General features: G+C 49.2%; 1 protein-coding gene across 13 annotated transcripts in view; it reads right to left on the minus strand.

Annotated features, from left to right (window-relative positions):
- Positions 1-27,607, minus strand: part of LOC123614968 (uncharacterized) — a 501,406-nt gene that overhangs the window by 446,994 nt on the left and 26,805 nt on the right. For 12 of the 13 annotated variants that reach the window (XR_012499259.1, XR_012499260.1, XR_012499254.1 and 9 more), the window contains exon 2: positions 18,425-19,194. The exons of the other annotated variant lie outside the window; for it this stretch is intronic. Coding sequence is in view for 3 of the 12 variants with exons in the window: in XM_045511900.2 (XP_045367856.2) it covers positions 18,425-18,443 (19 nt within the window). In the remaining 9 variants the exon portion in view is untranslated. The remainder of the gene's footprint in view (positions 1-18,424; positions 19,195-27,607) is intronic. 13 annotated transcript variants of the gene reach the window in all.

Raw genomic sequence — 27,607 nt, forward strand, 5'->3', positions numbered from 1 at the left:
CTCTGTCTCTGCGGCACTTTCTCAGGTCTGTGACTCGGCCTCGGAGCCCACGTTTTGTGCTATACAGGCTATGCTCCCGTCTGGGCTTAAGCAGCCGTGACTTTCAGCTGCTGTCCCTGCCATGTCGTCTGCCTGTGCTGTGGCAGTGGCCAGCCTCTGAGCGGTTTTCTAGAGGGGAGGAGCTGGGGTGGAACAGTGTGGGAAGTTGTATATTGGGGTGTCTATGCAGGCCTGACTCCATTTCCGCACAGTTTAAGGTTCCAAGGCATTTCTCTGTTCTCTGCTACATTTTCAATCTCTATTGCCCCTGCCACCATCTCCCCTACCCACCAACCAAATCAGAACTAGACATACTGGTCAGACACTAAGATCCAGAGTAAGGACATGGTCCTTTGCGGCACCAGGTTAATTTTCAAAGACCTCCTTGATTACCTATCACCAACCTATGGAAAGAGACAAGATGAAATAAAGGAAGACAGTCAGACCTCCCGAAACTTTTACAAGCCCTCTCCCCACCTTCCTCTGGAGCAGGGTTTGGTCCCATTGAAACACTGACTTGAAGCCTGATTTAGTTTCATACTAACTTCCCTGAGCCACAAACCCTGATGGGGTTGTAGAGAGGATTAGGGAAGATATTGTCCATAAAGCAGGTAGTCCCGTGCCTGACACATAGTGCTTGATAAATCTTAAACCCTGCACTCCACAGAGCTGCCTTTGGGAGAAGCAGGGTTTGGGGGAATCCATCTGCTTTATCCTGATGGATTTCCTCCTGTTACACAATCTTGGTGAACTCAGGCACTTCTGACACTATGGATATTTCTACACGTGAACTATCACCATACGTCATGGCGTTCAAGTGCCCTACAATCTAGCCTATATTAGCTTTTTTTTTTTTTTCTTTTTGCCTTCCCAGGTTCCCATCTTCTCTGGAAAAAAAGTCCAAGGATATAAATTGACAAGCTTTTTCTAGCACTGAAGAGATTAGGCATATGATTCACAGATCCCTTCAACCACCTCACCCAAAACCAGGAATAGAGGTGGGATTATCTACGAAAGCTCTGTGAAAGGACTCTCTTGTTTAATGACGTGATGACATACACAGGAGACTCACAAGGTTTTTGAGAATGTTATATCCTTAGAAACTCTGCCAGATTGCACCGAAAGGGACAGAGACAAGATGAAATAAAAGAAGACTGTCAGACCTCCCCAAAATTTTACAAGCAGGAAACAGGCTGATAAAGCCACACAGCTGCAAACATGCACTCTCTTTCAAGAAAAAGGAAGAATGACCCCAAGGTCAGAGCCACAGTCCAGAGTGTAGAGCTGTGGACCCTGAGGGCTGAGCCTTGAGCCACAAATGATAATTCCCAGGTCTTAAAACCTAACGGAATTTATCCTGCTGGATTTTGAACTGCTTTGGATCAGTGGCTCCTTTCTTCCTTCCATTTACTCCCTTTTTGGAATGAGAATGTCTATCACTATTACCTCCTTCCTGTCCCACCATTGTACTTTGATATAGTAGATAACTTGTTTTCTAATTTCACAGGTTCACAGATGGAGAATTTTGCCCTGGGATGTATCATATCCAGAGTGTCACCCATACCTGATTTAGATCAGATTTGGCACTTTTGAGTTGATGACACTTAAATGAGATTTGGGACTTGAATTGATGCAATAAAGGGTTGAGTCTTTGGGGCTGTTAGGATGAGGTGAATGTCTTTTGCATGCAGAATGGATGTGAATTTTTAGGATCCAGCAAGCAGACTACAGTGGGCTGAATAATGACCTCCAAAGATATCAGGCCCTATTCCCTGGAACCCGTGTTATCTTATATAGAAAAATAGTCTTTGTAAATGTGATTAAGCCAAGGGTCTTGATATGGGGAGATTATCCTGGATTATCCAGGTGGGCCCTAAATGCCATCACAAGTGTCCATATGAGAGAGTCAGATGGAGCTCTAACACACACAAAGGAAGACGTGATGTGAGCTGGAACAGAGAGAGATTCGAAGATGCTGGCCTTGACAATTAAAGTGATGCAGCCACAGTCCAAGGAATGCTGACAGCCCCCAGATGCTGGAAGGGGCAAGGAACTGATTCTCCTGTAGGGCCTTTGAAGGGAACAAGGCTTGGCCAATACCTTGATTTCAGCCCTGTGATTTGATTTCAAACTTCTAGCCACCAGAACTGTGAGAGAATAAATTTCCATTGTTTTAAGCCACCAGGTGTGTAGTAATCTGTTACAGCAGCCATAGGAAACTATATACCACCCAAAAAGGCATCCTCTAGCAAAATAACCTTCTCCCTTTCATCACAGGGGTGGCCAGATGACCCAGGCGGGGCAGTCATAGTTTCCCACATCCCAGCCATGTAAGTGATGCAGGCATGGGCATGTGCCTCGAGCTGGGCCAGTCAGAGGTCCTCCCTGAGAGGTTTTCCTAAGCAGACTTGGTGGGGAAAATCCCTTTCTTTTCTCTGCTTGTGAGGTTGTAAGCATCTAAGCTGGAGCTACTTGTATCCTTGGTTCCACCTCATGGGAACTGCTAGCTTGAGAGAACAAAGCTCTCACATAGAAGGAAGCAGTGAAGAGAGGAGGGGCGGGGGGAGGACAGAGTTCTGAGGCTGGTTCAACTTCTGCCTACTCTGGGAGTTCAGCACAGGCACCATTATATCCCCTCTTTTGCTTAAGCAATTGATCTAAGTTCTGACACATATAACCAAGAATCCTGATGTATTCTGTCATCCTCTTAATCCAACAGTATCTCATGTTACCCTCTAGCTACACTCTTCATACCTCTTAAGCCAATCTCAGATTCGTTCAGTTGAGCAAGACTTTACCAAGTATCCAATTCAAATAGGATCTGGGGTACAGAGAGGAAGAAAAAAAGTCCTTACAGACAAAGGGCATTTAACATGCATCTTCAAGAATAAATGAGATCTCCTGGCAAACAGAGGAGAGGAGAAAGTATCTCCAAGCAGAGGAAATAGCATGTATAATGACAAAAGAATAGGAGAGTCATGGCTGGAGAGTCCAGCTTGGTTGGCGACTGCAGTAACGACAGGCAGAAGGAAGAGCTGCTACACAGAAGGTCTGGTCTGCCCTGTGCAAGTGCTTAGACTCAACTCTGAGGATTATGGGGAGTCATTAAAGAGGTTAAGCAAATGAGAGGTTCCTGAGAATAGATGCTTCAACAAGATGCTGGGATTATGATGGAAGTATGGAGACCAGGCAAGAGATGATGCTGGTCTGAACCAGAGCCATGGCAGGGAACGCTGAGGGAGGAATCAGAACCCAGACCCCAGCGTGGAGCCACACCCCCTATTATGGACTGATGCTCTGCCCTCTGGGACCAGTCTCATTCCCACCCACCTCTGTGCTTTGCCCTTGCACATCTCTCACCTGTAATCCCCTTCCTTCCTTCCTGCTTTTATTTAAGCTCTCCCTAGCTTTCAAGGCTGACTCCAGGAGCAGCCTTTTCTGACTGATGCATCTGTCCTGGCCACCCTTCTCTGAACCCAGACTCTTAGACTGTAAAATTTAGACCCGACGATGTCCTAGTTTCCCTTCCCAACACTGCTCGGGGCGTGGGGGTGTATGTATGTGTGCATATGTATAGATGTATAGGTACATATAGAGACATATGTTTCTGGGAGGCTTTCCTGTAAGTTCTGGGTGGACAGGGGTCCTGCCGTGTCCCCTTGGACCCCACTGCACGTGCACACCGTGAAGGTACTTTGTCGATACTTGTCAATATATAAGATCTAAATTCACTCCATACTGGTGGCCCTAGTCACCTCAGTCCTTTTTATAGGGACAGGTCACGTGGACTCAGGAAGGGACAGTTATAAGCTATAGGTCACACAATGCATCAGTCACCAGGCCAGGGTGGGGGTAAAAAGCAGCCCTCTGACCCACTAGCAGAGAAGGGGCTTTTCTCCCATTTATCTCTCTTGTCTCTAACTGCATGGACCAAAGGGAAAGCTTTAGAAAAATTAGGTCAATATAAGTAGATTTTTCCCTCCTCTTTCACTGCTTTTCTTTTTTTTTTAAAGAACAGGTAATATGACCCTTCCTTTCCTTTAGTTTACAGAGATTTTATTCCTAAATGAATTATGAATAATTAAAACTCTACTCCATTTGTTCTATATTGTTGTTAATTGAAAAAATTAAAGATGCATGTGCTGCAATGGCAGGGTGGCCCTGGGAGAGGCTGGTGGATGGCTCAGGGGGAGATGTGCCAGCACCTCCCAGGCCTGCTGCCAATGGTACCCGGAGCGGGGCATCTGGTCGACTGCTGTGAGCACTCCCCTTGCCTGTCCTCACCGCTTCCTACCAAGCACACAGAGGGTACAATGTCATTTCTCTCCTTATCCACATTTCTCTTTGCCTGTGTAAAAGCCAGGAGGTGAAAGGACGGTATTTATCATTCAAAACATGGGGAAGCTGCAATCATTTCTCCCGAGTGGCTTTCAGGGTGATCCAGGCCCCAGGTGCCAGGGTGACCTGCTGGGTGTGGGTTGTGATATCTTCCAAGGACACTGTATAAAGGCTAAAGTCTGATGGCCAGGCTGGTCACACCACCCACCCCTACCACCACAGCTGACAGGTACAGATCTGGAGCTCAACAAAGCAAGGTCAATGTCTTTTCCCTGAAACCGGGCCAGGTGTGCACAAAGCCAGCTTGGTGGGCTGCACCCCTGTCCTTACGATCCTCCCCTTTTACTCTGAAGTGCTCTCTGTGCCTGTCTGCTTAGGCTCCTCAGGCTGCCCTCACTGCCTGCTTAGCCCACAACTGGTGCTCAAAAACTATTTGTTGACCAAATGAGTCCTGTCCACGGGCTGGGCTAAAGCTTACAAAGTCAGAAGCGGAGTTAAGCACTGTACTAGGCAGGATACACTAACTGTTGTGACAAACAACCCCAGATCCCGGTGGCTTCAACAATAAACATTCGTTTCTTATGGCCCGCCCCCCCACCATGCAGCATTGCTCTCCCGTGTGGCTCTCCTTAAGCAGTGTCTCAGAGACCCAGGGCCCCTCCCTCTAGCACCTTATCCTACTCCCCACAAGCTCCTTGGAGTGTTCTCCCCTCAGGGGTGGATGAGGGAAGAAAATGGCAGGTCCCCTACCATGCCTTGCCAGCTTTCCTGACCTCTCCTCCCAGTGAGAGGTTCCTTGGTAAGACTCCAGGGGACTCTTTTCTCTAGGTCTTTCCCACCTGGTCAGGTTAGGATGAGCTCTTGCAATATCTGTCCTCTTGGAGTCCTTAAGAATGATCTCCCATGACTTCAGGCTGGCTCTGCGGAGGGCTTCCCCCACACACTCCCTCTGAATAAGCTTCTGTTGACATGAGATGAGCCACTGGGGTTGAAATAATACCCAGGCTACAAGAAGAGGAACTGCCTGGGGTTCCAGTCCTCATGGCTGGTGCCCCTTTACCTGGTGGGCAGAGCCTCCCACCACCAAGGCCAGGCTGAAGTGCCACTGCCCAGGGGAGCGACCCCCTCCCAAGCAGGCACATAACAGGTGAGGCCGATGAACTTGGCTGGTTCCCCAGGACCGCTGCCCAATTTGAGTTCTGCTTCCTTTTTCCCTCTAGGCAGTCCTGTGGGAGAAGGAGGGGAGACTTCACATCCAGGAATCCAATGAGAGCCACCTTCTAATGAGTCGCTTTCCTCCTTGGTTTGCGAGCACGGCCGGCTCCAAGTTGTGCCTTGCTGGGAGCTCTGCTCTCTGCATTTCACTCCCCGACCTTTAATGTTCCCCTGATCCAATTTCCTTTGTGATAAATAAATAAATAAGAGTGTTTTCGTTGAACACAAACCCACTCACTGCAAGAGGTCCGGGTGGCACATAAACTATGAAAGTTTCGTTCCCTTCGTTAGAGGATTCAGTCCTTAATCTCCACACTTTCTTCTTCCCCACAGTCTGCCTTGATCACAAGGAAGTAAAACCACAGCCTCCTCTCCCTCGGGGAGCGCACTCCCAGAGGTACAGACACTAATAAATCTCGGCGTCAGCGGATCTCACAGGAATCGCAAGCATCAGGGCCAGCCCGAGGCCTGGAGAAAAACAAGCAGCCGGAGACCTGGGGGGGGGGGGGTGGTCCCCAGCAGCTTCCCCCTGGAGTATGATTTTCTGTGTGTCTCAGCAGCCCAGGAAGTCACTTTCAAGATGTTCCATGGTGAGCATTGTGCCCCATAAAAGGAGCAGGACGCAGGCGCTCTAACCACTGGAACTGGTCCGGCCGTGGGCCCTTGGTCCCTTGCACCTCCTTCCAGCGAGAGCCTGAACAGCCTGGTGATGCTGCCGAGAGCAGTGACAGTGACCTCGCCCCCGGCATTACCTCCACACGGCTCCCGGTACCTCCCATCCCCATTCCAGGGAGGGACCTGCTCCATCCCGAAGTCCTCCCCCGGCTCTCAGACTGGCAGTGCCAGGCTGACTTGTGGACGGATGCCACAGCTCTGAATGCAACACTCTTGGAAACAGCACTGGGAGTGTTCCCCCACCTCCTTCAGGGGACTGAGTCCCACTTGTGTGCCTTTTCAGGGCCATGTGGAGAGAGAAGAGGCGGTTTGGAGAATAATCACTGTCCCGTTTGGTGCAAACCCACCAAGCTTGGATAATCAAGGTTGAATCTGAACTACCTGCAGGTTTTCTTTAATATAAATACACATGGAGCAGGTGTTTGCTTGTTGGTTTGACTCAATCAACCACCCACTGATGAGCACGTATGGTGCACCCAGCCCCACCGAGAACAGTGGGCTGGAGATAGAGATGAAGATATTACCCTGCCATCTGAGAGCTCAGTCTAGTTAAGTCAACCAGACACATACCTAAAAAATGAGATGAAGTAAGAGCAATTTAAGGGCAAATGAGACTGTTTAAGGGAGGCAGAAAGTAACATTATAACAAGAGCACCTATTCTCAGAATCCACGCCCACTCTGTGCCGCAAAGATCTTTACTCTTCACAACTTACCGAAATAGGTATGATTATTAGCCCCAGTTCACAATGAGAAAACTCATGCTTAGAGAGGTTAAGTGATTTTCCTGAGGTCACAAAGCCAGTAAATGAGAGAGATGAAATTTACACTCCACTCTGTTGACTCCAAAACCAGTGCTGCTACCCACAGTGCAATCCCAGAGGACACCTGCCGGTAGAGAGAAGACTCCAAGGCAGAGCTCAGCACAGCGTAAAGAAGACATTGCTAAAGGCCGGTGATGGGTAGGCTGTGTCGAGTAAATGAGTCCCATGTCCACGAGAGGTTCACAGGCCAGAGGGTCCCCTGGCAAGTGAAGGAAGAATCTGGGCCTGAAAGGAGGTTGGAATAAATACATTCCGATGGGAGATGCTATGTTAGAGAAGTGGGATTTGGAAGGGCTAGAATTTAAGTAGAAAGGTCAGAAAGGTGGTAAACGTGTCAGCCAGGATGCAGCGGTAGGGATCACAGGTGTGTCTGGGGCTAGTAAGTAAAGCTGATTGGCTGAAGCAAAGGCCCTGTGTTGGCCAAATCTCCCCTTGCAATGAGCAAGGCCCAGCAAGGGTCTGGGATGGGTTACCGATTATTAGAAGTGGTCAGGAAGATTTGAAGAGGTAGGAAATGTGGGGAGAGCTGAGTGCCACATTCTCAGAAGAGTTATGGCACAAAGGTAGAAATCTCAATTTCTGTCTTCACAAGCGAGCAGCTGGCCACTTGTATCCAGAAATAAGAGGTCAGGCCACCGCATGGGTCAGAAACTAGAAGCAAGAGCCAGGCTGAGGGTTCTTGGAAGTGCTTCTGGCTGCAGTATAAATGTCACAGGTGGTCATCCTGCAGCCACATGGGTTAAAGGTGCAGGTGGCTGGGGACAAACAGTTTTGAGAGGGGTGAACTCACTTCTACCCAGTGGGGCCGGCCTCACAGCCACAGGGAACAGACTTATCCATGAGGCGCCCCCCACCCATGGTACAGCAAAACCCTTAGGGATGAATAGAGAATCAGACCCTGAGACCAGAACACCGTGTTCAGTCCAGAGCACGGTGACATGGCGCCTGTCCCAGAACATCCATCTGGGCAGAGGCAAGGAAATTGCAGGCCTGAATCTGCTCTTTGCCATTTTCTAGAAATGGCTTCACTGGTTTCACTTGTTTAAAAAAAAAAAAAAAGAAGGAAAGGAAAGGAAGGAATATGGGCCAATTCTGAGGGCTAATTGCCTCTGCTCTCAACGAGAGCCCGTGCTTTTTCCGGCAAACATGCTCTCCTGTCGCTGTGCCGCCAGACCCACTCTCCGTTTCCAATCAGCCCTGAAAATAGCCCTTGATAGAGATAATAGGAAGAACAAAGAGAAATTTGGAGGAGCAGAGAGAGGAAAGGAAAGGCATGCCTCACCGCAGCCCTGAAGTTGTTTTCATAAAAAACCCTTCAGTTAGTCCCTGATTTGTCTCCAAACAGCAAGGAGTTCAATAAATCCCAAGAAACAGACTTGGACCAAGACCAAGGGTTCTTTGACTTTTTTAGGTCATAGACTCCTTTGAGAAACTGGAAAAGCATGGACCCTCTCTCTCACCGGGAAAATGCACAGAAACACATATTCCATATATTAATTCAGGGGTTCAGAGACTCCACTGGAAGCTCCAATCACAGACCCTCAGACCTGGTTAAGAAGCCATTATATAGGCAATGTCTCTTTTAAAGATTTTCCTACTTATTTCTCTCTCTCTCTCTCCCCCTCCCTCTCTCCGCATATATGTGTGTGTTTACAAGAAAACAGCTGAGCTGCATTTCTTCAGGCATAGTCTAAGAGAGCTTTTAATTTGTTCCATTTGAAATTTTGGAAGCCTTTCTGCAAATAAGTGAGTGTGAGGATCCAAAGAGGAGGGTGGTCCTGTGTGAGCCGTTCTCAGAAAAGACTCTCACTGAGGAGTCAACACTCAGCCCTGGGACTCTCGGAAGAGCTGGAGACTCTTCCCCTGCGGGCTTCGGCAAGAACAGGTGTATCACCTAACAGGTTAATCATGGCCACGGGCTATGGAGAGGCAATGGAAGCCCTGAGCCCCGCACCTGGGGAGACTGGTCCATGCCAGGGCTCCCCCAGATTTACTGTGGATCCATATCAGCTGGAGGCCTCGTTAAAATGCACGGTCTGATTCCGGAGGCCTGGGATGGGGTGGCGATCCTGCATGTCAGCATCTGGTGATGCCGAAGCTGCTTTGAGTCACAAGGCTGCGATTCTCTCTTCTTGGCTGAAGCCCTAGCGAAGACCTTGAATGTGAGCTCTGGAATATGAGCGCACTGTCAGGATGCCCCAGGATATAATGTCCCCTGAACTAAGGGTGACGCTACCCTATGACAAGTGGGCCCACAGAACCAGGGGCTGGGCCTCCCCCCCCCCCCAGGCCAGCCAGGGATGACACCCGGGGGGATGCTGCCTCAGTTCCCTCTGCATCCACAGCCCAGCCAGCCCAGGGCCATGCACACAGCAGGCATCCTTTAAGTGAGTGAGTGATTGAGAGCCCCATAAACTGGCTCGGCGAGTTCTCCAGCAGGGTGGGTGGTGGGGCCCTGGACCTCTGGGAGGCGAAAGGAAGGCTGAGGGACCATTTGTGCTCAAAGATCTGGGCTATGGTGCATAATGCTGGCCAGTGAGCATTTATCAAGCACCAACTGTGTGATCAGTTCCATGCCAGGCCTGGGAGCAGGGGCAGAAGAGGGGCTGAGGGATCAGAAGGAACTAGAATATCAAAGGCAGAAGAACTCTTAGAAATCTTAGGCTCCAATCCTGTTGTTTTACAGATGGGACGCTGAGTCCCAGAAAGGCTTGCTCTTGAGGTCCAGGATGAGAATGCAGGTCTTCTGACCTCCTGCCCATCCCCACCTTGCCCTGGGGTCTGATGACAGGTGGGCAGGCTTCCTCTCTGGACTCCCAAGTCATCCTGGGCAGTAATCTGCCTCAGGTCGGTGCTCCAGGAGCACCCCCCACCCCAGCTCAGTCTGGCACAGGCCCAGGCGCATGCAGGTGTCAGGGAGCATCTGTGATTCAGCCCTCGAGGGACAGAGAGAGGCTCACCTGGGAGCAGCGCTAACCCAGGGCCTCTCCCAGCACATTACAGACTGTCAGGCTAATAGGCCTCTGCTGAGCGCCTGGGGGGAAGTCAGTTCCAATCAGGCCACGGTCTGTGGCCGGCAGACAAATGCAGGGCGAAGGCAGGAGATCTGGCCTCTGAAGGAAGCCAGCCTGGCCCTCCTACTCTCTCAAACAAGCTCACTCCTGGAGAAGGGGGAAAATGAAAACTGGACTTTTCCCACTGCCAGCAATGGGGCCCGTCTTCCACTCTTTTTGTCCAAAAACACCATTAAAAAATACTGTGGGTCTCTTGAGACCCTGGGCTGCAGATGCTCAGAGCACCAGAGAATCTTTAGCCAATGTAACCCAGCCTCACACCCTGGCCTCCCTGCAGTCACAGCCTCTGAGTAAATGGCGCAGGTCCCTTCTGAAGACAGAATCCACTCCCCGCCCCTGCTGATCCCGGTCACAAGCATCACATGAGAGATCATGAACATGGCACGACCGAGACCATGGGAGAGCCTGGCTGTCCTCGGAAACAGGGGCAGACATGCGTTCCCTAAGAAGTGACTCAAATTAATTCCACAAACAAATAAGCACCTACTGTGTGCTGCTCTGCACTCTTTGGAGTTTCAGGGCTGAGGCAGCCTGCCTGAGCTGGTCTTCTCTCACAAAAATGAAACCAAAGCTTCTCTATTCCACTTTCTGCATCTAAAACATGGCAGGGATGTGGGAGAGATGTGGCCCAATTTAAAAGCAAGTGCCTTCAACAGCCTTTCAAAAAACATGCAAGAGCCATTTGGAACCCTTCAGTTTGCCTCTCTCCCCCTGGAAACCATCCTCCCCACCTCCTCTCACTCCCAACACTGAGACCATGGGGAAAAAAAAAAAATCACCATCCAGCCCACAGTTCACAGAATCAGACCTCCCTACTCCCTTCCCCTAGATGTGGTCAGGAGGAGTGACTAATTTCCCTGTGAGTCCTCAAGAAGCCTCAGTCTCCTCTGGTGTTAGTGTCACCTCTGCTTAGGACTGATGTGAAAACCACAAGATCATCCTGGTAAAGCACTCAGCACAGGGCTGGCACAGAGTAAGCCCTCAGTAAACAGCAGCTATTATGACCATGGTCCTGATGGAGAGAGTAGGCAGTGGACTCTACAGAGCCACCCCTGTTTCTGGACTCGAGGAGCCTGAGTGATGCCGTGGGGCCACAAAGGCTGCTGGTGTGGATGATGTGCTCTGGCTTAGGAAAGCCCAACAGAAAATTACTTTGTCAATCACCTCTGAGGAAAGGGGATCTGGCGGAAGCTTAAGACTTCATTGGCGCTGCCACTGGAGCCTCGTCTTTTGTACAGACTATTTTTAGCATAAATAATGTGCACTCTGTTACATTGTCAAAACTGACAGATGAGCATTCTCGTGGCACCCACAACCACTCATTCAATCGGGCAAATGTTAGAAAATGTTAGATGGGCTTCTCCCGACCGCAGCACAAAAAGCTGCTGATACCACCATGGCCACCAGTCTTCACAACAGGTGCCCCTGTCCTCTGCCCTCGGTGGTAGGGGTCCTGGCCTCTGAACCGTGCAGCCGGGATTCAGACTCAATTTCATGGTGGCTGCATCTCAGTCGAAGACTCAGCCAGGGGTGACTAAGTCCAGGGAGTCCATCTTGGCAAAGCATTTGCAAAAATTATGTTATAGGTAAGAGGTCTGTGAGGCTGGATGAGAAGCCCAGAGTCACCAGCGGCCTGGCAATTGATCTGTGATCTCCCATCATCCAGCCTCACAGCCCTGGTGCCCCCCCATGGTCTCACCCCAGGGGAGCTGCTGCTTGGAGCCAGACAGGGAACAAGAAACTCAGTGTGTCTATCAAACAGGAGGACCCAGATCAGCCCATTTCTCAGGTCCTCTTGAGACTAAGGAATGCTTTGTCTATTTGGTTAGTTGGTTTGACATTTTCATTTTTGTTTTGTGTCTTCCTCCACTCACTATGCTGCTCTGACTGTATCCCGGCATCACAGGGCCCAGCATGCTAAATTCTGCCCAGGGTGCTTTCTCCCCCTCTCATCACCCAGCTAATTCTACTCACTCTTTAGACCTCTGCAGGAATGTCACTTCCACAGCACGTTACCTCTGGCCACCCAACTTACGATAGCCCTTCTATGATTTGCTTTCAAAACACCCTGAGCTTTTCCTGCAAAGCATGAGGACAGTTGGTATTTATGGCTCATTTGTCTCCCTCATTAGCTTGCAAGTTCCCCAAGAATGAAGACATGCCTGTTCTGTTTGCCTCTGTTCATGCAGCACAAGGCCTGGCACAGAGTCCAGCACAGAGTAGAGGTTCATTAAGTGATACTCACTGAGACAAATGAATGAATGGATGTGGATGGATAGATGCATAGATGGATGGATGGATGGATGGATTCATGGATGGATGGATGGACAGATAAACAGATAAATGAATGAATACTTAAGAGGGGAACAAGAATAGTCTAGGCTGAAAGCCTCCAGGATTCTTCACATTCCTTAATCTATTCCATTTGTCCCTAAAGAGGAAGAGCCTTTTATCACCTAGAACAGGTGAAGTGCATGCCTCTTTGTGGGAAAAAAATGAGCAAATGCAACTGTCTGCCCTTTGGGGATGACCAAAGAAGGATCTAGGGAAGGAGAGGACCTAAAATATCTTCTCAGACACTGGTTGAGGCGGGGAGTGGATGCATGCGAGGCCACCTTAAGCCTCGATGCCCTGAAGAAGCAGGCATTGGGCCAAATTCCGGGACTTCCAGTCTGCTACAGACACATGCTGAGGGCTTGGAGAGCATCCCTCTCCTGTGCCCCACACTGTGTCACCGCGGGGGCACTTCCTCCCTTGCTCCCCTCAGAGGTGAGCCCCCAGCTCTCTCCAGCATGACCACAACCAGGTCCATGGCTGAGCAGCCTCAGTCAAGGCTAGCTGGTTTTTCGCTTGGTCATGATTATAGGAATAGTATTTTTCAACAGGAGGGCAGATTGAGAAAGGGACTATCACATGACATAGAAAGATCAAGAAGTGAGTACACACAGAGAAGAAATAGTGAGGGACAGTGCCAGCTGCCTGCTGCAGACGGCTTTGGATCTGGTCCCATTTTTTGTTCATCTGTGTCTCTCTGCATCCCCAATGGGAGCCAGGCACCATGATAGATCCCGGCTGGTGAAGGGTTAGAGCTGGGTCGGGGGGACACACAAAACAAGCAGGCCCAGGCCTGGCCGACACCGTAAGGCAGGCACTCGTGTTTCTGCAATCTAGGCAGGCCATGAAGAGCCCCAGGAGTGCTGTGGACATGCCTCACACTTGATAGGGTTCTCTAGCAAGTCTGCCCTCAGTGCTGGCATCCCCGGAACATCCTTCTCTCCCTGAGGGTGGGAAAATTACCAAACAAGAGGTGTAGTCAGGCATGCTGGAAAGTGGGCCATCAAAGCCTGGATTACAACGAAGAGAAGCGCCAGGCCACACCTCCATGGGAAAAGAGAGGGAAGCCACAGGGTGGGCGGGGACAGGCGTCAGGTGCAGAAGGCTTGACACAAACTGCTCCTTGTAGAGCAGAGGACGTTGGAGCTTGCTGGAGCCCAGAGATCCATCCCTGGGGAAAGTGGGGAGAGATAAAACACCCAGTCATCTCACAAGGCCCAGAGATGCAGGAAATCCTAACAGGAGGAGGTGCAGGGGAGGCCAGGAGACACAGAGACAGAGAGAGACTGGGAGAGGGCTCAGTGAGGGAAAGATGCTGCCCAGGTCATTATTAGGCATGACAGTGGCCTCCTGCCAGTGGGCACAGCCTTGCCCCCAGCCCTGGACAGTCACTAGTCTCCCTCTGTGAGGAGTTCACTGTCAAGAGCTGTGGAAGGTCGCAGATTTCATCCTCTTGCCAGCTAACAAGTCAGCCTTCGTTCTACAGATAAGGGTAGAAGACATGAAATAAAGCTCTTTATTCCTCACCGCCCAGCAGGCAGCATGAGCCCTGCATTTGCACTGGTGCCTCTTGTCCACCCAAGTCCCATGGGGACAATCTTGTCCACTCGAGTCCCACAGGGACCATGTGGAGGGGCCCAGGCAGATGCTGCACACACAGTAGGTCTGCTTGACAGCTGACGGAATCCAAGCTTAGAAAACCCAAACCTTTCAACATGGGCATAAACCCACCTGGCTTTTGTCCTGGAGGGAGTCATTCTCTTTACTATACTGGGCAGTAACAATACCTGCTATCTGCTCCTTACCCCGGAGGGAGACACTATCTGTATCTTCCAAGGCTGTTTGCTGTACACATATCCCAGAAGACAGAGTCTAGAACAAAGGCCGTCAGTGCCTCTGCTCACAAGACTTGCAGAAATGCCAGAAACCCCCAGAGAATCATCTTGCAACACTCACAAACTGCAGAGAGATAGAGTCCTACCCCTTCCAAGACAGCTCCCGCCTCGTCCCTGGGGAGAGCACAGGATGGAGCAGGCAGGGACGCTGCAGGGAGGGGAAGTCCTTGAGCCTGATCCTGAGGGGTGGCTGAGACAAAGTCACGCTAGAGAGGCTCATTCTGAAGAACGCATCCTCTAAATTCCACTCTAAAACATGGGTCCTCCAGGGTCCAGGGACCAGAGAAGAAAAGAACCATGCGTGGACAAACAGAATCCCCTCTGTGCTCCCCCAGGGAAGATGATGCTCTGGGGATGTTTTTAGAATTGCTTTAAATCTGAATCTCATTTGAGGCCATTCTGTGGCCCCTGAATGAGCACCCCTTACAGCTCTCAAACGCCTTCCTCTCTCTGTGACACGTGGCACCCCCACCCCCCCAGTACCGGTGTCCCCAGAGTCACCCAAACACAGCCTGGAGGATCCTGCCCTCCGGGTTCGCTCACTGAAGCAGCCAGAGTGGGGAAGGGGCCTGCCAACGTGCCTTCCTCTTCACAGCAGGCAAGTGTGAGAAACCTAGAGTTGAGTCATCTGGCTTATCTGCGGCCCTCATTGAGGAGATTAGTTCACGAACCTTGCATTCAGAAGGCAGGTCAGATGGCCATTTCAGTGACTCCTCAGACCATTTTGCCTTTTCCTGTGGGGGCCCACCTGGCAGCCAGGACCACTCAGGGTCACTCTCCTGAAGTGTAAGTTCCCAGACGTAAGTCACAACCCATCACAACGCCCTGCCCTTTCTCACAGAATTTTTAAAGCAGAGCGGGCACATACCACATCACAGGATTCCCCGTCTGAAGAGCCCCCTCCGAGGAGCTCTCCAGAGGTTTCCACAAGCCCCTAATCTTCTGCCCCTCTCCCCAGGATCTCTTAAACAAATGTTATGTGATCAATTGCTGCATTGGCCTATTTAACTGATTTATATGCCCTTTAAAAAGCTTTACACTGAACAGGAAACACATCTATCATAATCCTTGATTGAACTGGCAAGAGGAGAAGGGAGAAAGGGTATTAAAATTTATTGAGCACTTATTATGCACCAGGTAATACACACAGTACTTTGCATACATTATTGAGTTTAATCCTCACGACAGCCCTGTGAAGTGGGCATTTTTCCCTACTTAGTAGATGAGGAAACTGAGACCTACAGAGGATCAGGGACCTGCCCACGGTTACAAGGCTATTGGCTGCAAGAAGCAGGATTCAACCACAGCTCTGATTCCAGGCCAACATCTACTTCAGGATTTAAATATCACATGTTTGTATGAAAAGTTGTGAATCAGGAATACGCCCGTGTTGCAGCAGTGTTTCAGTGAGGAAATAAGATCTGATTTGCACTGTTCCCTTGCAACACATCTCTCACGACACCTGGCCGTGCCCGTGTGCACATCCCACACTCACGGGCAATGGCAGAGGGGAGGGCTGAAGAAGGAGGTGCTGAGGGACAAGGTAAGGGTGTTTACAAAGCATGAGAGTTTTCTCTCTAAACATTAACACTTTTTAGGAAATTCCAGCTAGTGAAAAAAAAAAAGTCTTCAACTATTTCTACTCAATGCCATTGTGAAAGGGTGCAGAGAACAGTCATTTATCTAACAACGGTTTATAGGAGATAGGTCACTATGTGTGTGTGGGCACAGGCAGACAGCAGAGGACCAGTCACTTACCGTCCCTCAGAGCCCATATTCTAGAAGCTGAAGCGATGCTCAAAATTAGAAACAGCCAGTTAGGCACAGCCCTGAGCAGGCAGAACAGACACAGGTACCAGTGCTGGGCAGAGTCCAGGGGAGGGGACAGATGATCTGAGACTGGAGTAGAAGCCCTGTACCTTCTCTTCATGACACAGATGAGTGCTGTCAATCCAATCAGATGGAGCCCAAAGACCAAAGTCTGCTTGGTCTATTAGTCTGGTTTCTCCAGAGAAACAGAACCTAGGATGAGGTAGGTAGGTAGGTAGATAGGTAGATAGGTAGATAGATAGATAGATAGATAGATAGATAGATAGATAGATAGATAGATAAGCAGACAGACAGACAGATAGGGATTATAAGGAATTTCTTAATCAAGTTATGGAGGCAGAGAAGTCCCAAGAGCTATAGAGTTAGAAGCTGGAGACCCAGGAGAGCCAATGGTAAAGTTCCAGTCTGAGTCTGAGTCCAAAGGCGGGAGAAGGCCAACATCCCAGGTCAAGTCAGTCAAAAGAGTTGCTTCTTATTCACAGTAAGGTCAGCCTTTTGTTCTATGGAAGCCATCAACTGATTGGATGAGTCCCACCAACATTGGGGAGGGCAATCTGCTTTACTCAGTCTATTGACTGGAATGTTAATCTCATCCAAAACACTCTCACACACCCAGAACACACCCAGAATAATGTTTGACCCAGTATCTAAGCATCCCATGGCCATCAAATTGACATAAAATTAAACCTCACACTCAAGAAAGTATTTATCCTTTACTAAGTAGAACCAAGCTGTTGAGTTCTTTCATTTTGTGTCTGTTTTGTAGTTTTCCTGTCTCTTATTACCAGACTGCCTGCTGTCACTGCTGGTGGTCGCTATCCCTGCCCACAGATGAACCTCTCCTCATTTCTAATTCACTCTGGGTTTTAAAACAAGAATGCTGCTCTAGTTGGAATTTAAGAACCTTGAATGGATTCACAGACCTGGAGGTAAAATGCTGGAGATATAGAGCAAACATTTTGTGACATCTCTTTTATCTTCTCAGGGGAACATTTTTTGCTTCTATTCTGATTCTTAGAGCTGTGATCTAGATAAGGCAAGTTACCAGATAACATGGAGACTTTCTGTATCAGAATGAGTTAAACAAAATTGAAATAATAACAAAGAGCAAGTCACGTAGGAATGTTTCCACACCTTCACGGGGCAGTTTGGTATTCAGGAATCACAAAACACAACAAATGTGAAAATAGATAACAAAACAAACCTGATCCTCCCAGCTTTTCTGTCTATTTAAGTTATCCGTGGAAGAATAATTTTCTCTAAAGCCAACAGAAAAAAAAAAAACCTTCACTGCAACTTCCAGCCTATAAGCTAGTCAGGTCCCATCAGAGAGTTTCCAAAAACAATAGGTTTTTATTTTTTAAAATGATTGGAACATTCAGTACTCAACACACAAAAAAAGTAGCAACCATTCTGCTTGGCACCATTTTATCAAATGTGAGTGTCAAATTTTTTATAGCTTCAAATTAACAACAAGGAGCTGTAATTTTTGTGTTTGTTTGTTTAAAAGACCAGCGGAGATTTTTCTTTTGCTTGTTTAAGCTTCATTTAATTCAAGCTCCAATCTGCCCCTCTTTGATTGCATTTCCAAATCCTAAATAAAAGTGATAACTCTTTCTGCCAATTGTAACAAACTGTTGGTGCCAGTTATTGCTTTTTGAAAAAAAAAAAGGAAGAAGAAAGAAAGAAAAAGAAAAAAAATTGTTTAATACTTAGCTGACAATATTATCCAAAAGTGGGGAGAAAACCCTGGACTTTCAAAACCACCCAATATATGTGTAACAACCTCTTTACTGAGTTCATGAGTTCATGTATCTTCTTTATTGTTCTTCATAAACAGGCTATTGGATCTCTCTAGCTTGCAATGTGAAAAAGGAAAGAATTCCCTACCATCCGTGCCTCTCTTATCTCATAATTGTTTTGTTCTGAGAGGTAGGGGAGACCCGTATAAATGTCTCCGCTATTTTATTTGTCCTCTCCAAGCCCATTCATGCTTTTCTCCAGGGCTTTTGACTCCTGTTCTATTTCTGCTTGAACCACTACCTGCTTACTGTTCTCTGCATCAAACCCCACTAAAGTGTTTGAGATTTCATTTCACAGGGTGATGTAAGAGAGAGAAGAGTCAAAGGCACGTTGAAAGCCACTTTCCAGCGTGTCTGTGCGGGGTAGGTTGGAGGTAGAGGCGCTTAAGGAACAGCTCACCTGACATCACAGAGAACATCCCGGTTCGGGTCTGCGACGTCCTCGTGCAGCGCGAGCATTCAGCCGCCTCTCTTCTCTGTTCCTTCCAGAGGGCCCTGCGGCTGTGCCTTCTGCTCCTGCTGCTGCAGCCTCAGAGGATCCCCCTTCTCTTTGAGCTCCAGCCTCATCGTCCTCCCCATAAAGCTGAGGTCCTCCCACGACAAGAACAGCCCTTATCAGACACAGGCAGGTCTGAGAGTCTGCAGAGGGGCTTGCTGGGGAGAAGGCAGAGTTTTTCAATGTAGTTAACTGTCCTATAAATATAGGAGATGCACACTCCAGGAAGAGACCATGGAAAGGAGTCTGGAGGGGGGGAAAGAATCGCTTACTAAATCCAAATTCCTCAATGATATGCATTAGAGCACGCATATCAGATCTGAGTATTGGAGCAGTTCCATGTAAAGAAAACCATGAACACTCATTAGTCAGGCTCTGCTGGGATGGTGCTTTGTAACAAATAATCCACAACTCTCAGTGGCTTACAACAGACATTTCTTTCTCTTCATTCATGGGTCCACAGGTTGGCTGGACTCAGCTGGGCTTGGGTAGATCTGCTCCATGTGTCTCTCCATCATGGAACTGGGATTCACCCAGGGTATACATACCTCATGATGGAGGCAGGAGCACCAGAGGGCAAACCTAAACATTCAAGGCCCAGGCACACTTTTGCCATTGAGCACTGGTTACACAGCCATGCCCGAAGTGGATGAAGCAAATAAACACGCACCATCCTGAGAAGGAAGAGAGAGGGGATACTGAGTGACTGTTTGCTCAACAACAATTCTATCTACCACAAACACACACACACACGCACACACACAGACAGACTTACAGGGCCAGAGAGAACTGCTTTTCAGCAAGGCCACAAGTCCTATAAAACAAGTGCCTGCCCCTTTTACCTGTCCTATGCTTGTTGGAGCAGCTCAACAAGGACAATTTTGAATGTGGAACTGAAGGCAATTTTAAAAGCCATCTAGTCCCACATCTTCACCAAGGGAAGTTTTTAGTAACAGCTCCAGTAATGGCAACCCACTCTAAGCACACAAAATGAGTCTTCTCTCACAGTATGGTAATGACTCAGTTATCAGTGGCTAGCACATAGGTATCCCCTAAGCCTTCCCCTTTCTAAGTGAAAGGCTTTGAGTTTCTTTCTGTCAAAGCTCATGGTTTCGAGTCCCAGTTTCCTCGAGGCACCCACCATTTTGTTAACATACTTCTCATGCTGAGAACCCAGAACTGTGCCCAGAGCTCCAGAACTACCACATCTGTGTAAGCAGAACGGGGTGATGCTCTCCCTGGTTCTGAGCAAGTATCCGTCAGGCAGTGACCAGTCTAATGTCTTACTCAAGTTGCATTTAAAGTCTCCTGGAGTCAAGACAGTCTTACGTGTCCTGCTTAACCACCATCAGTAAGTACTTATGGGGCTCGTGTGACATGGCCTGCATCCTGCCAGTGCTGGGGATGTGGTGGTAAGGAGAATTGTCAAAAGTGTCCAGGCTCTCATGGAGGCTACTTGGAGAGACAGATAAGAAATAAGTAAAGAGACCAAAAAATAAGAAAATTGAAATACATGCTATGAAGAAAAAGAATAGGTAATACGAGGAGGGGAGAGGGAAAGCTAAGTCGGATGTGGTGGCCAGGGATGGCCCCTCCAAAGAGGTGAATTCCCGACGTCTGAGAAGGAGGCCAAGGAAGCTGGCCAGGCAGGAGTCAGCCCTGAAGTCAGCAGCAGGAAAGGGCTGAGACGTGAAGGCAGCTGAAGGCAGGCCAGGTGGCAGGACCCGGAGACGGCGAAGGGTCAACAGGTCCAGTTGGCCGTGAAAGGAGCAGAGTTCATTCTGAGTGCAGGAAGAAGACACTGGTGCATTTTAGGCAAAAAAAGGGCATGATGCACCTTGGGTCTTGAGCATGTCCTTAGCATTCTGAGTGTGGGCATCTGTGCGCAGGTATCCGTGCAGTCCTTTGTGGAGAGAAGGCCTGGCTGGGAAACTTGAAGTCTGCCCCACTGAGTTTCTCTTTGTAAATTTAGGCCCCTTGATGCAGCCTGTCAGCCAACAAGCCAGCTTTACCTCACAGCTCTGTGCCACAGACATAGGCCAGGCAAGAAGGAGATGTGACTCTAGTGGGTGAACAGCAGAGCCCTCAGGCACATCACCTGAGACGGAGAAAGAATAAAGATTTGACAGGAGAACTTTAAAAGCAGAGCCTTCAGCAGCCCTGATTTTTAGGAACAAATGGCTCGTCTTCGTAAACAGCCAGCTCCATGGTGAGGAATAGGTCCTGGGTGATGAGCAAAGGTGTGCAAAGCTGCACCCTCCGGGAAACAGCAATACAAAGCACCTTCCTAACCAGCCGAGCTGGAGCTGGTGTCGGACACCCCCGGAGTCTTATCACGCTGGAAGGAGGAGATCTCGGCGCACTGCTTCTGCAGACTCGCCGGCAGGTCGGGGTGACCCCTGCTTGGTGGGCCGGTGCTGGGTCCGCTGGGATGGCACTGCCCCACCTTCTCCCCCAGCCATTGCCGTGGGCCACTGAGCCAGTCTGGACCAAGCCAATAGGATGTGAGGAAACCAGAGGACTAGTGAGGAAGTAGGGGGTCCTTCGAGTGCAGCCCAGCAGGCATGGAAACTTAAGAGTCTGACCCGCGGAGACAAAGGAGTAGCTGTCAGCACAGATAAGACAGACAGAGGAAGTGCTGTGGACAATCAGAGGCTTAGAGTTACGGAAGACTCTTCTGAGCCCATGTGCAGGAAGGCTCTGAGAGACGCAGGAGACACCCGCTGATTTGCTAGGGGTCCAGGGAACGCTGGCAAGGCTCAACGAACCAAAAAATACATAGATAGAGATAAAGATATGTAGATAGCGACAGAGACAGATAGATAGATAGGGATACATCTTACTAGCAGGCATCTTTTTTTCAGTAAGTGACCTCCCTCAAGGAGTAAGGAACTCTGGAAAAGGAAGTTATGACTGAGAGGGCGGGCACAGCTTTTGCGGAGAACAAAGGGAAGGGAGCACCGGGCAGCTGAAGGATGTTCTGTCTCACCCATTGCCTTTCTCTGCCTCCTCTCCTGCCCAGCCTCAGGGGGACTCTGTCCTTTGTCACGTGGTGTCCTTCTTCCTTACTTCAGCCTCATGATCTTGTCTGAATAACAGACTTAAAGGGTCAAACCCAAATTGTTGAGAAGGAGGTGTTTCAAACTTCTAATCCTCATTACATTTTTCTGAGACAAAACAGGTTTTAAATCAATATTATGGTGTAATCCTATATTTAAAAATAGTATCTATTATTATAATGGACAGAGTATTTATATATGCACATATACAGAGGGTCAAAAGTCTGATAGAGGATTTTTAGGGCAGTGAAATTCTGTCTGATACTATAATAGTGGGTGCATATCATTATCTGTTGGTCCAAATCTATAGAATGTACAACACCAAGGGTGAACCCTAATGTCAACCATGGACTTTGGGTGATAATGACCCCCTCTGGCAGGGGATGTTGGTGACGGGGAAGGCTGTGCATGTGTAGGGGCAGGGAATACACGGAAATCTCCAGACCTCCCTCTCAGTTTTGCAGTGAATCTCAAACCACATCAGTGGGGTTTTTCTCTAAAAAAATACAATCTTTATCTTTAACAAAGTTGATCAGATATTTATCAGACAGATTACAGTCTTCTGCATTCATTCATTCCCTTGGAAACATACGAGAACCTGTATGTTAGACGTTTTACCAGCCCTGAATATCAGAATTTAATTAATTTAAGTAATTTACTTTTCTTTCTTTTCATATGTCTTTATTTCTCATCTTTAAAGTCAACATATAATGATAGTGAACCAAAAAGAAAGAGCTTCAGAGCAGGCCTCCTCCACCCACCTCCCTCCTCCCAGGTCTCACACCCCAGGCTAGGCACCCTGCGGGAGAAGATTCAGACTTTGCTGCAGTGTTTGGACATGAAGTTCCTGCTCTGCTCTTGGCCATAAAACCCCCTTAAAGCTCAGAGGAAGCCCCACCCAGCCTCCCCAGGCCCCCAGCAATTCCTAGGGCTAGGATCTGGGTGGCTGTGAAGAGCCCTGTCATCTCACCGAGGTAATATGGTTCTTAGTTCACGCAGCACTGGAGAGGCAGCAAAGGCGATAAATGGAATTTCTGCTCAGTGAGTTGAATGATAATAATAAATAAGGCCTTTTCTCCAAAGGCTTGAAATCTGTTGGCTCATTTCAATGCACAAAATTATTCATTTAAAAAATCCTCCCCACAGACTTGAAGTAGGTGGGGGATTAGTAATCATTAACCCCATTTTGCAGATGGAGAAACCAGGACCCAGCAGGAGCTGAAGCTCATAACCACTGGCAAAGCAGGCGGCCTGACTCCCCAGCCAGTGCCCTATTGGAGAGGGTGCGATCCCAGCCTCAAGCTGGCACTGGAAGCACAGGCCCAGAAAGTCATTCCTGTAACCTCGAGAGTCTATGTTGAATTCCATCTCTTCTTCTAACTGCTTCCCTCCTCTGTCTCGGAGCTCCCCGAGCATCAGGCTAACATCTCTTGCTCTTCCTCTGTCCTCCCAAGACTAAGAAGACTGAGGGCAGAGTCCAGACACCCCCTCTGCATCCCTCACACTGAATGTGCTCAGGACAGGGCCCCCCAAAGATCACTTATGCTTGGTGATTGATGATGCCTGGACCAGCAGAACCGTGGCAAAATAACTTCTCTGGTCCAGGCTCTTATATTTGCCAGGAGAATATTGCCTGGGGAGGCAGAGGCAGTCATGTGGCTCCGAGCAGGGACAGGACATCCTTCTCCTGCTCTGCCTTTGACTGTCAGAGCTTCCAGGCTCGGGTAACCATGGTAATCACCAGCATTAACCACGGCAGTGACAGGAGCCTCAGCCAGCCGGCTCTGACCTGCTCCTACTGCAGATGGTACACCAGCTTCCTGCCACCCATGGGCCCCCAGCTCTCACCCCTGCTGCCTGTGCCCAGGGGCTGCAAAAGATGGTCTACCTACCAGACCCAGCAGTCAACGTTGGAGGGAGAAATGGGCCCTGAGCCTTGGGTACCCTGAGCAGGGCCTGGGGCACAAGAAGTCTAGGACATGCCCAGGGTCTTAGTGGCCATGTTGGTGGTAGCCAAGGACCAGGGCTCATTCTCTGAACTCCCTGTCCAGTCCTATCCCTGCCTTCAAAGACAGCAGCCCTCAGCCAGTCACCACAGGAGGCCAGCCTGACCTGAACCTATGGGAGCCCCTCCTGGCAGGAATTAGGGGCATCCATAAGCAACCTTCCTTTGCCCTTGAACTAAGGGCCATGTCAAAAAAGCCACAGCTGACTCATTCTTGTGAAATTTGGGTGCTGCCCCTCTGACCCACCCCACCATGCCCATCAGCTCCACTGACCCCATGTTTGAGATTTGGAGAGCCAGCTTTCCCTATCCCCTGACCTCTGACACCAGCTGCATGTCCTACCAGCCTGGCCTCACTTCTTCCTAAGCTGGCTCTCCACCTTTCCCTCCTGTCAAGCACTGAACTGTTTTTCCAGGTAGCACAGGGCTGAGGCACTGCCGAGAACCCTGGAACCTGTCCTTGGAAGCTCTGAGGGCCAGACCAGACTCTCCACAGAGGAACGAACTGAGGCCTTTTCTCAGGTCTTCGGGTCCTGGGAGCACAGGACAGCTTCTCTGGGCTCCCAGAATCCTGGCCACAGCAGCCCCAGGGTTTGCAGCAGGCCTGAGACTGTACCCCGGACTCGAGGGTTCTGCAAATTCCTGACAAACAGCACTAAGGATGCTTGAGTCCAGCTGCTTCTGAGACATCTTTCAATGGAAAAGGGCAAAGGAGGGAGTTTCCCAGGAACCTCCAAGCCCTGGCTGCCGCCCACCCGGACTCCAGGCCTGGGAGCCCAGCGCTGGTGACAGAAAATGACACAGCACTCCCTCTAGTGGCGAACATCCCGCACAGAGCCCGGCGTTCGCCCGGAGGGCCTTCCAGGCCGTGCAGACTCTCCCGCAGGGACCACAGGGCCTGTCCTCCTCTCCCAAGTGGAAGTGGTGACCTCCTCACTTTAGGGAGCAGGGCCCCCCACTTGTGCCAGAGGAAAGTTTATGCCACAGCAGAGGAGCCCCTCCGGCCTCAGGCCGCTCCCAGCCCGGAGTTCACAGCGGATCCCCAGACTGGGAGGAGGGGAGGCCGCCAAACTGCTCTCTGCCTTGGTTAAGTCAGTAACCGGACAGGAAAGCTGTGTGTCCTGCCCCAAACTGAGCCTTCTGCAAGGTCTCGGGCTGCTTTGCCAAGAGCACTCTCATCTTTCCAACAGGGACTGCACAGGAAGCTTCACCCCCCCACCCCACCCCACCCCTGCCACTCCCATCCCTCTCCCGCCCCCTGCAGCACCCTGCAGGCCTCCCTCAGCCTCCAGCCCCTACCCCACTGAGCAAGCAGAGTCGCATCACGTGCCCCACCCAGCCCATGGGGACACACTCTTATTCATCTCTGTATCCTCAGCACCACACACAGTAACCGTCTGTTGAATTCATATAAGAAGAAATAAAACAGTATTTGCTGTAACAAAAGATGTTCCTCGACACAAAGAGGATCTGTTTTGCCAGAATCACCAGGACACTCTATCTGTGCCCAGTGAGTTACGTTCAGTCTCATCCTTTACCCCTCTCCTCTCCACCCTGCTCTGCCCTCAACGAAACCTAGCTCCTTGAGGATGAAGGCCATGTCCACTTTATCTCTGGGTCAGAGCCTCCAGAAGAATGTGGAGAAAATCCTTTAGTGAAGGAGGGAAGGAGAAATGTTTGAAGAGAGAATGGAGAGAGAGAGGAAGGACCTATTATTCTCGTCCAGTCAAAGCTGGCGTTCGATTCACGCCCACTCCGATCGGCCTGTTCAGTCATGCTATCATCAGAGAGCCAGGGGTGCTCTTACTCTAACTTAATTAATCAATGCTAACAGCTTTATTGAAGTATAATTCACATACCATACAATTCACCCGTTTAAAGTGCAATTCAATGATTTTTACTATATTCAAAGAGTTGTACATTCATCACCATCACCATTTTCATGACCCCAAATAGAAACTCCACTCCCACTCACAATCACGCCTCATTCCCCCCAAATCCCCCAGCCCTAGGCAACCACCAGTCTACTTTCTGTCTCTACCAATGTGCCCATTGTGGACATTTCATATGAATGGAATCAAATAATATGTGGTCTTGAGTGACCGGCTTCTTGTACTTGGCCTAGTGCTCTCAAGGTCCATCAATGTCATAGCATGTGTCCATACTCCATTTCTTTTTATTGCCTAATAATATTCAATGGGATGACTATATATATTTTATTTATCCACTTATCAGTGATGGACATTTCGGCTGTTTCCACTTTGGGCTAGTAGGAATCATTTTATTTTTACAGTAATAAAAAAAAAAAAAACCACTTGATGTTTTCCCTGCCTCCAAAGAGGATATGAGGTCATGTACTCTAAAAATGGCAAAGACACAATCAAATCCAAGCCTATTCACATATTACTGCTTAATTTTGAGCTTCCTCTGTGTGTCAGGCAGGGTGCTAGGTACTTTCACAAAACATTGTCTGTTTTTAACAAAAAAAATTTGAGCTAATTTTTGCATGATAATTGAGTCCCAGTTTAGCTTTAAGCTTTTTAACACCAAAGGCAAAAAGAGAGGCATGAAGAAATGTGCATTATATAGTTGTTCCACTGGCATCACTGTTGGGCTGGAAACAACTCTCTAATTCACTTTTCTCCAAGAATTAGGAGAGCAGAGCTGCTCTCAGGGTTTCAGTCAAGCTTGGAGCCTTACTGCCCCCAACACTTGCTTCTCCCCAGGTACTCAGTTAACCACTGACAACACGGATACCACTATCTGGTTTGCCCAGCACTTGCATACCCAACACCTCTTTTAACCCAGCAGGGCAGAACCTGTGTGGTATTCCTAGCTCTATTCTGCAGGTCTTCAGTGTTTCTTCAACAAATACTTGTTATAGTTGAATACTGTGGGTCCAGGTGAACAAGGCAGATACTGCATTGCGCCTCCCAGAACTCACAGCCCCAGGAAGGAACCTAGACAAGTAGGCAACTAATTACAAAAGGTGAAGTTCTGGGAATAAAACTAAGAGAGGAGCAGAGATGGAGAACAGCAAAGCGGGCAGAGAATATACTCACCTGAGAGGTCAGGAGAGCCCTCCCTAAAGATGTGGTTTTCAGGGGCAACCTTAAGAAGGCACCGGACATGTGGTCAGAGGGAGACAGTGTTTCCTGCAGAGGAAACAGCAAGAGCTCTGGGGAGGAAAAGAGGCTGGTGTGGTCCAGGAACAGGGGGAAGCCATTGCAGCTGGAATGCAGGGACAGGGGAAGAGGCACCAGACAGGGCTGCAGAGATCCCCAGGGGCAGGTCAGGAAGGGCCTCACAAGTCAAGATAAGGAGTTTGGATTTTATTTTCTGTGCAGTTGGATTCAGCGTAAAGTTTTGGAAAGGGGAGTGATGCGATCCAATTTATGTTCTGAAAAGATTGCTGTGTGGAGGATGAACTGAAGAGCAAGAGAAGGGGCAGGAAGCCCTGCTGGGAGGCTCTCGGGCAGTCCAGGCAGGGATGCCTGTCACGGACAAGGCGACGAGAGCCACACTGAAGAGAAGACACAAGGAAGGGGGATACATCACATGTGCTCCAAGATTTTGGTTTGTGGAAATCAGTAAATGACAGTGCCATCTACTGAGGTGGGAAAGAGGAGAGAAGAAATGGGTTTGGAGAAACATCAAGAGTTCTGTGAGAGACACGGTTAGTTTAAGATGCTTGTGTAACCCCCACCTGGAAAGGTCAAGCCAGCAATTGGATAGGAGCCTGGAGCCCTGAGCCTGAGGCCTTCCTAGAGATGCAAATTAGGGACTGTCAGGATAGAGGTGGCATTTCAAGGCATGGGTACGGATGAGCTCACCTGGGGAGAGCTTTGAAGCTTTTGAAGCTTTTCTCTATACTTGCGTCTCCCAGGTGCCAAAACAATAAGTCAACTCTGTCAGTTTAGAAGGGGGAAAAAATTCACACGTGATTCTGGCCATTTGGTCTCATGTAAATGGAAGTTTGATTGAACAGCTTTTCCTCCAGTCAATCACAGGTTGGTTTCTCAG

Source organism: Camelus bactrianus, chromosome 15 (assembly GCF_048773025.1).
Source record: "Camelus bactrianus isolate YW-2024 breed Bactrian camel chromosome 15, ASM4877302v1, whole genome shotgun sequence".
Lineage (NCBI taxonomy): Eukaryota > Metazoa > Chordata > Mammalia > Artiodactyla > Camelidae > Camelus > Camelus bactrianus.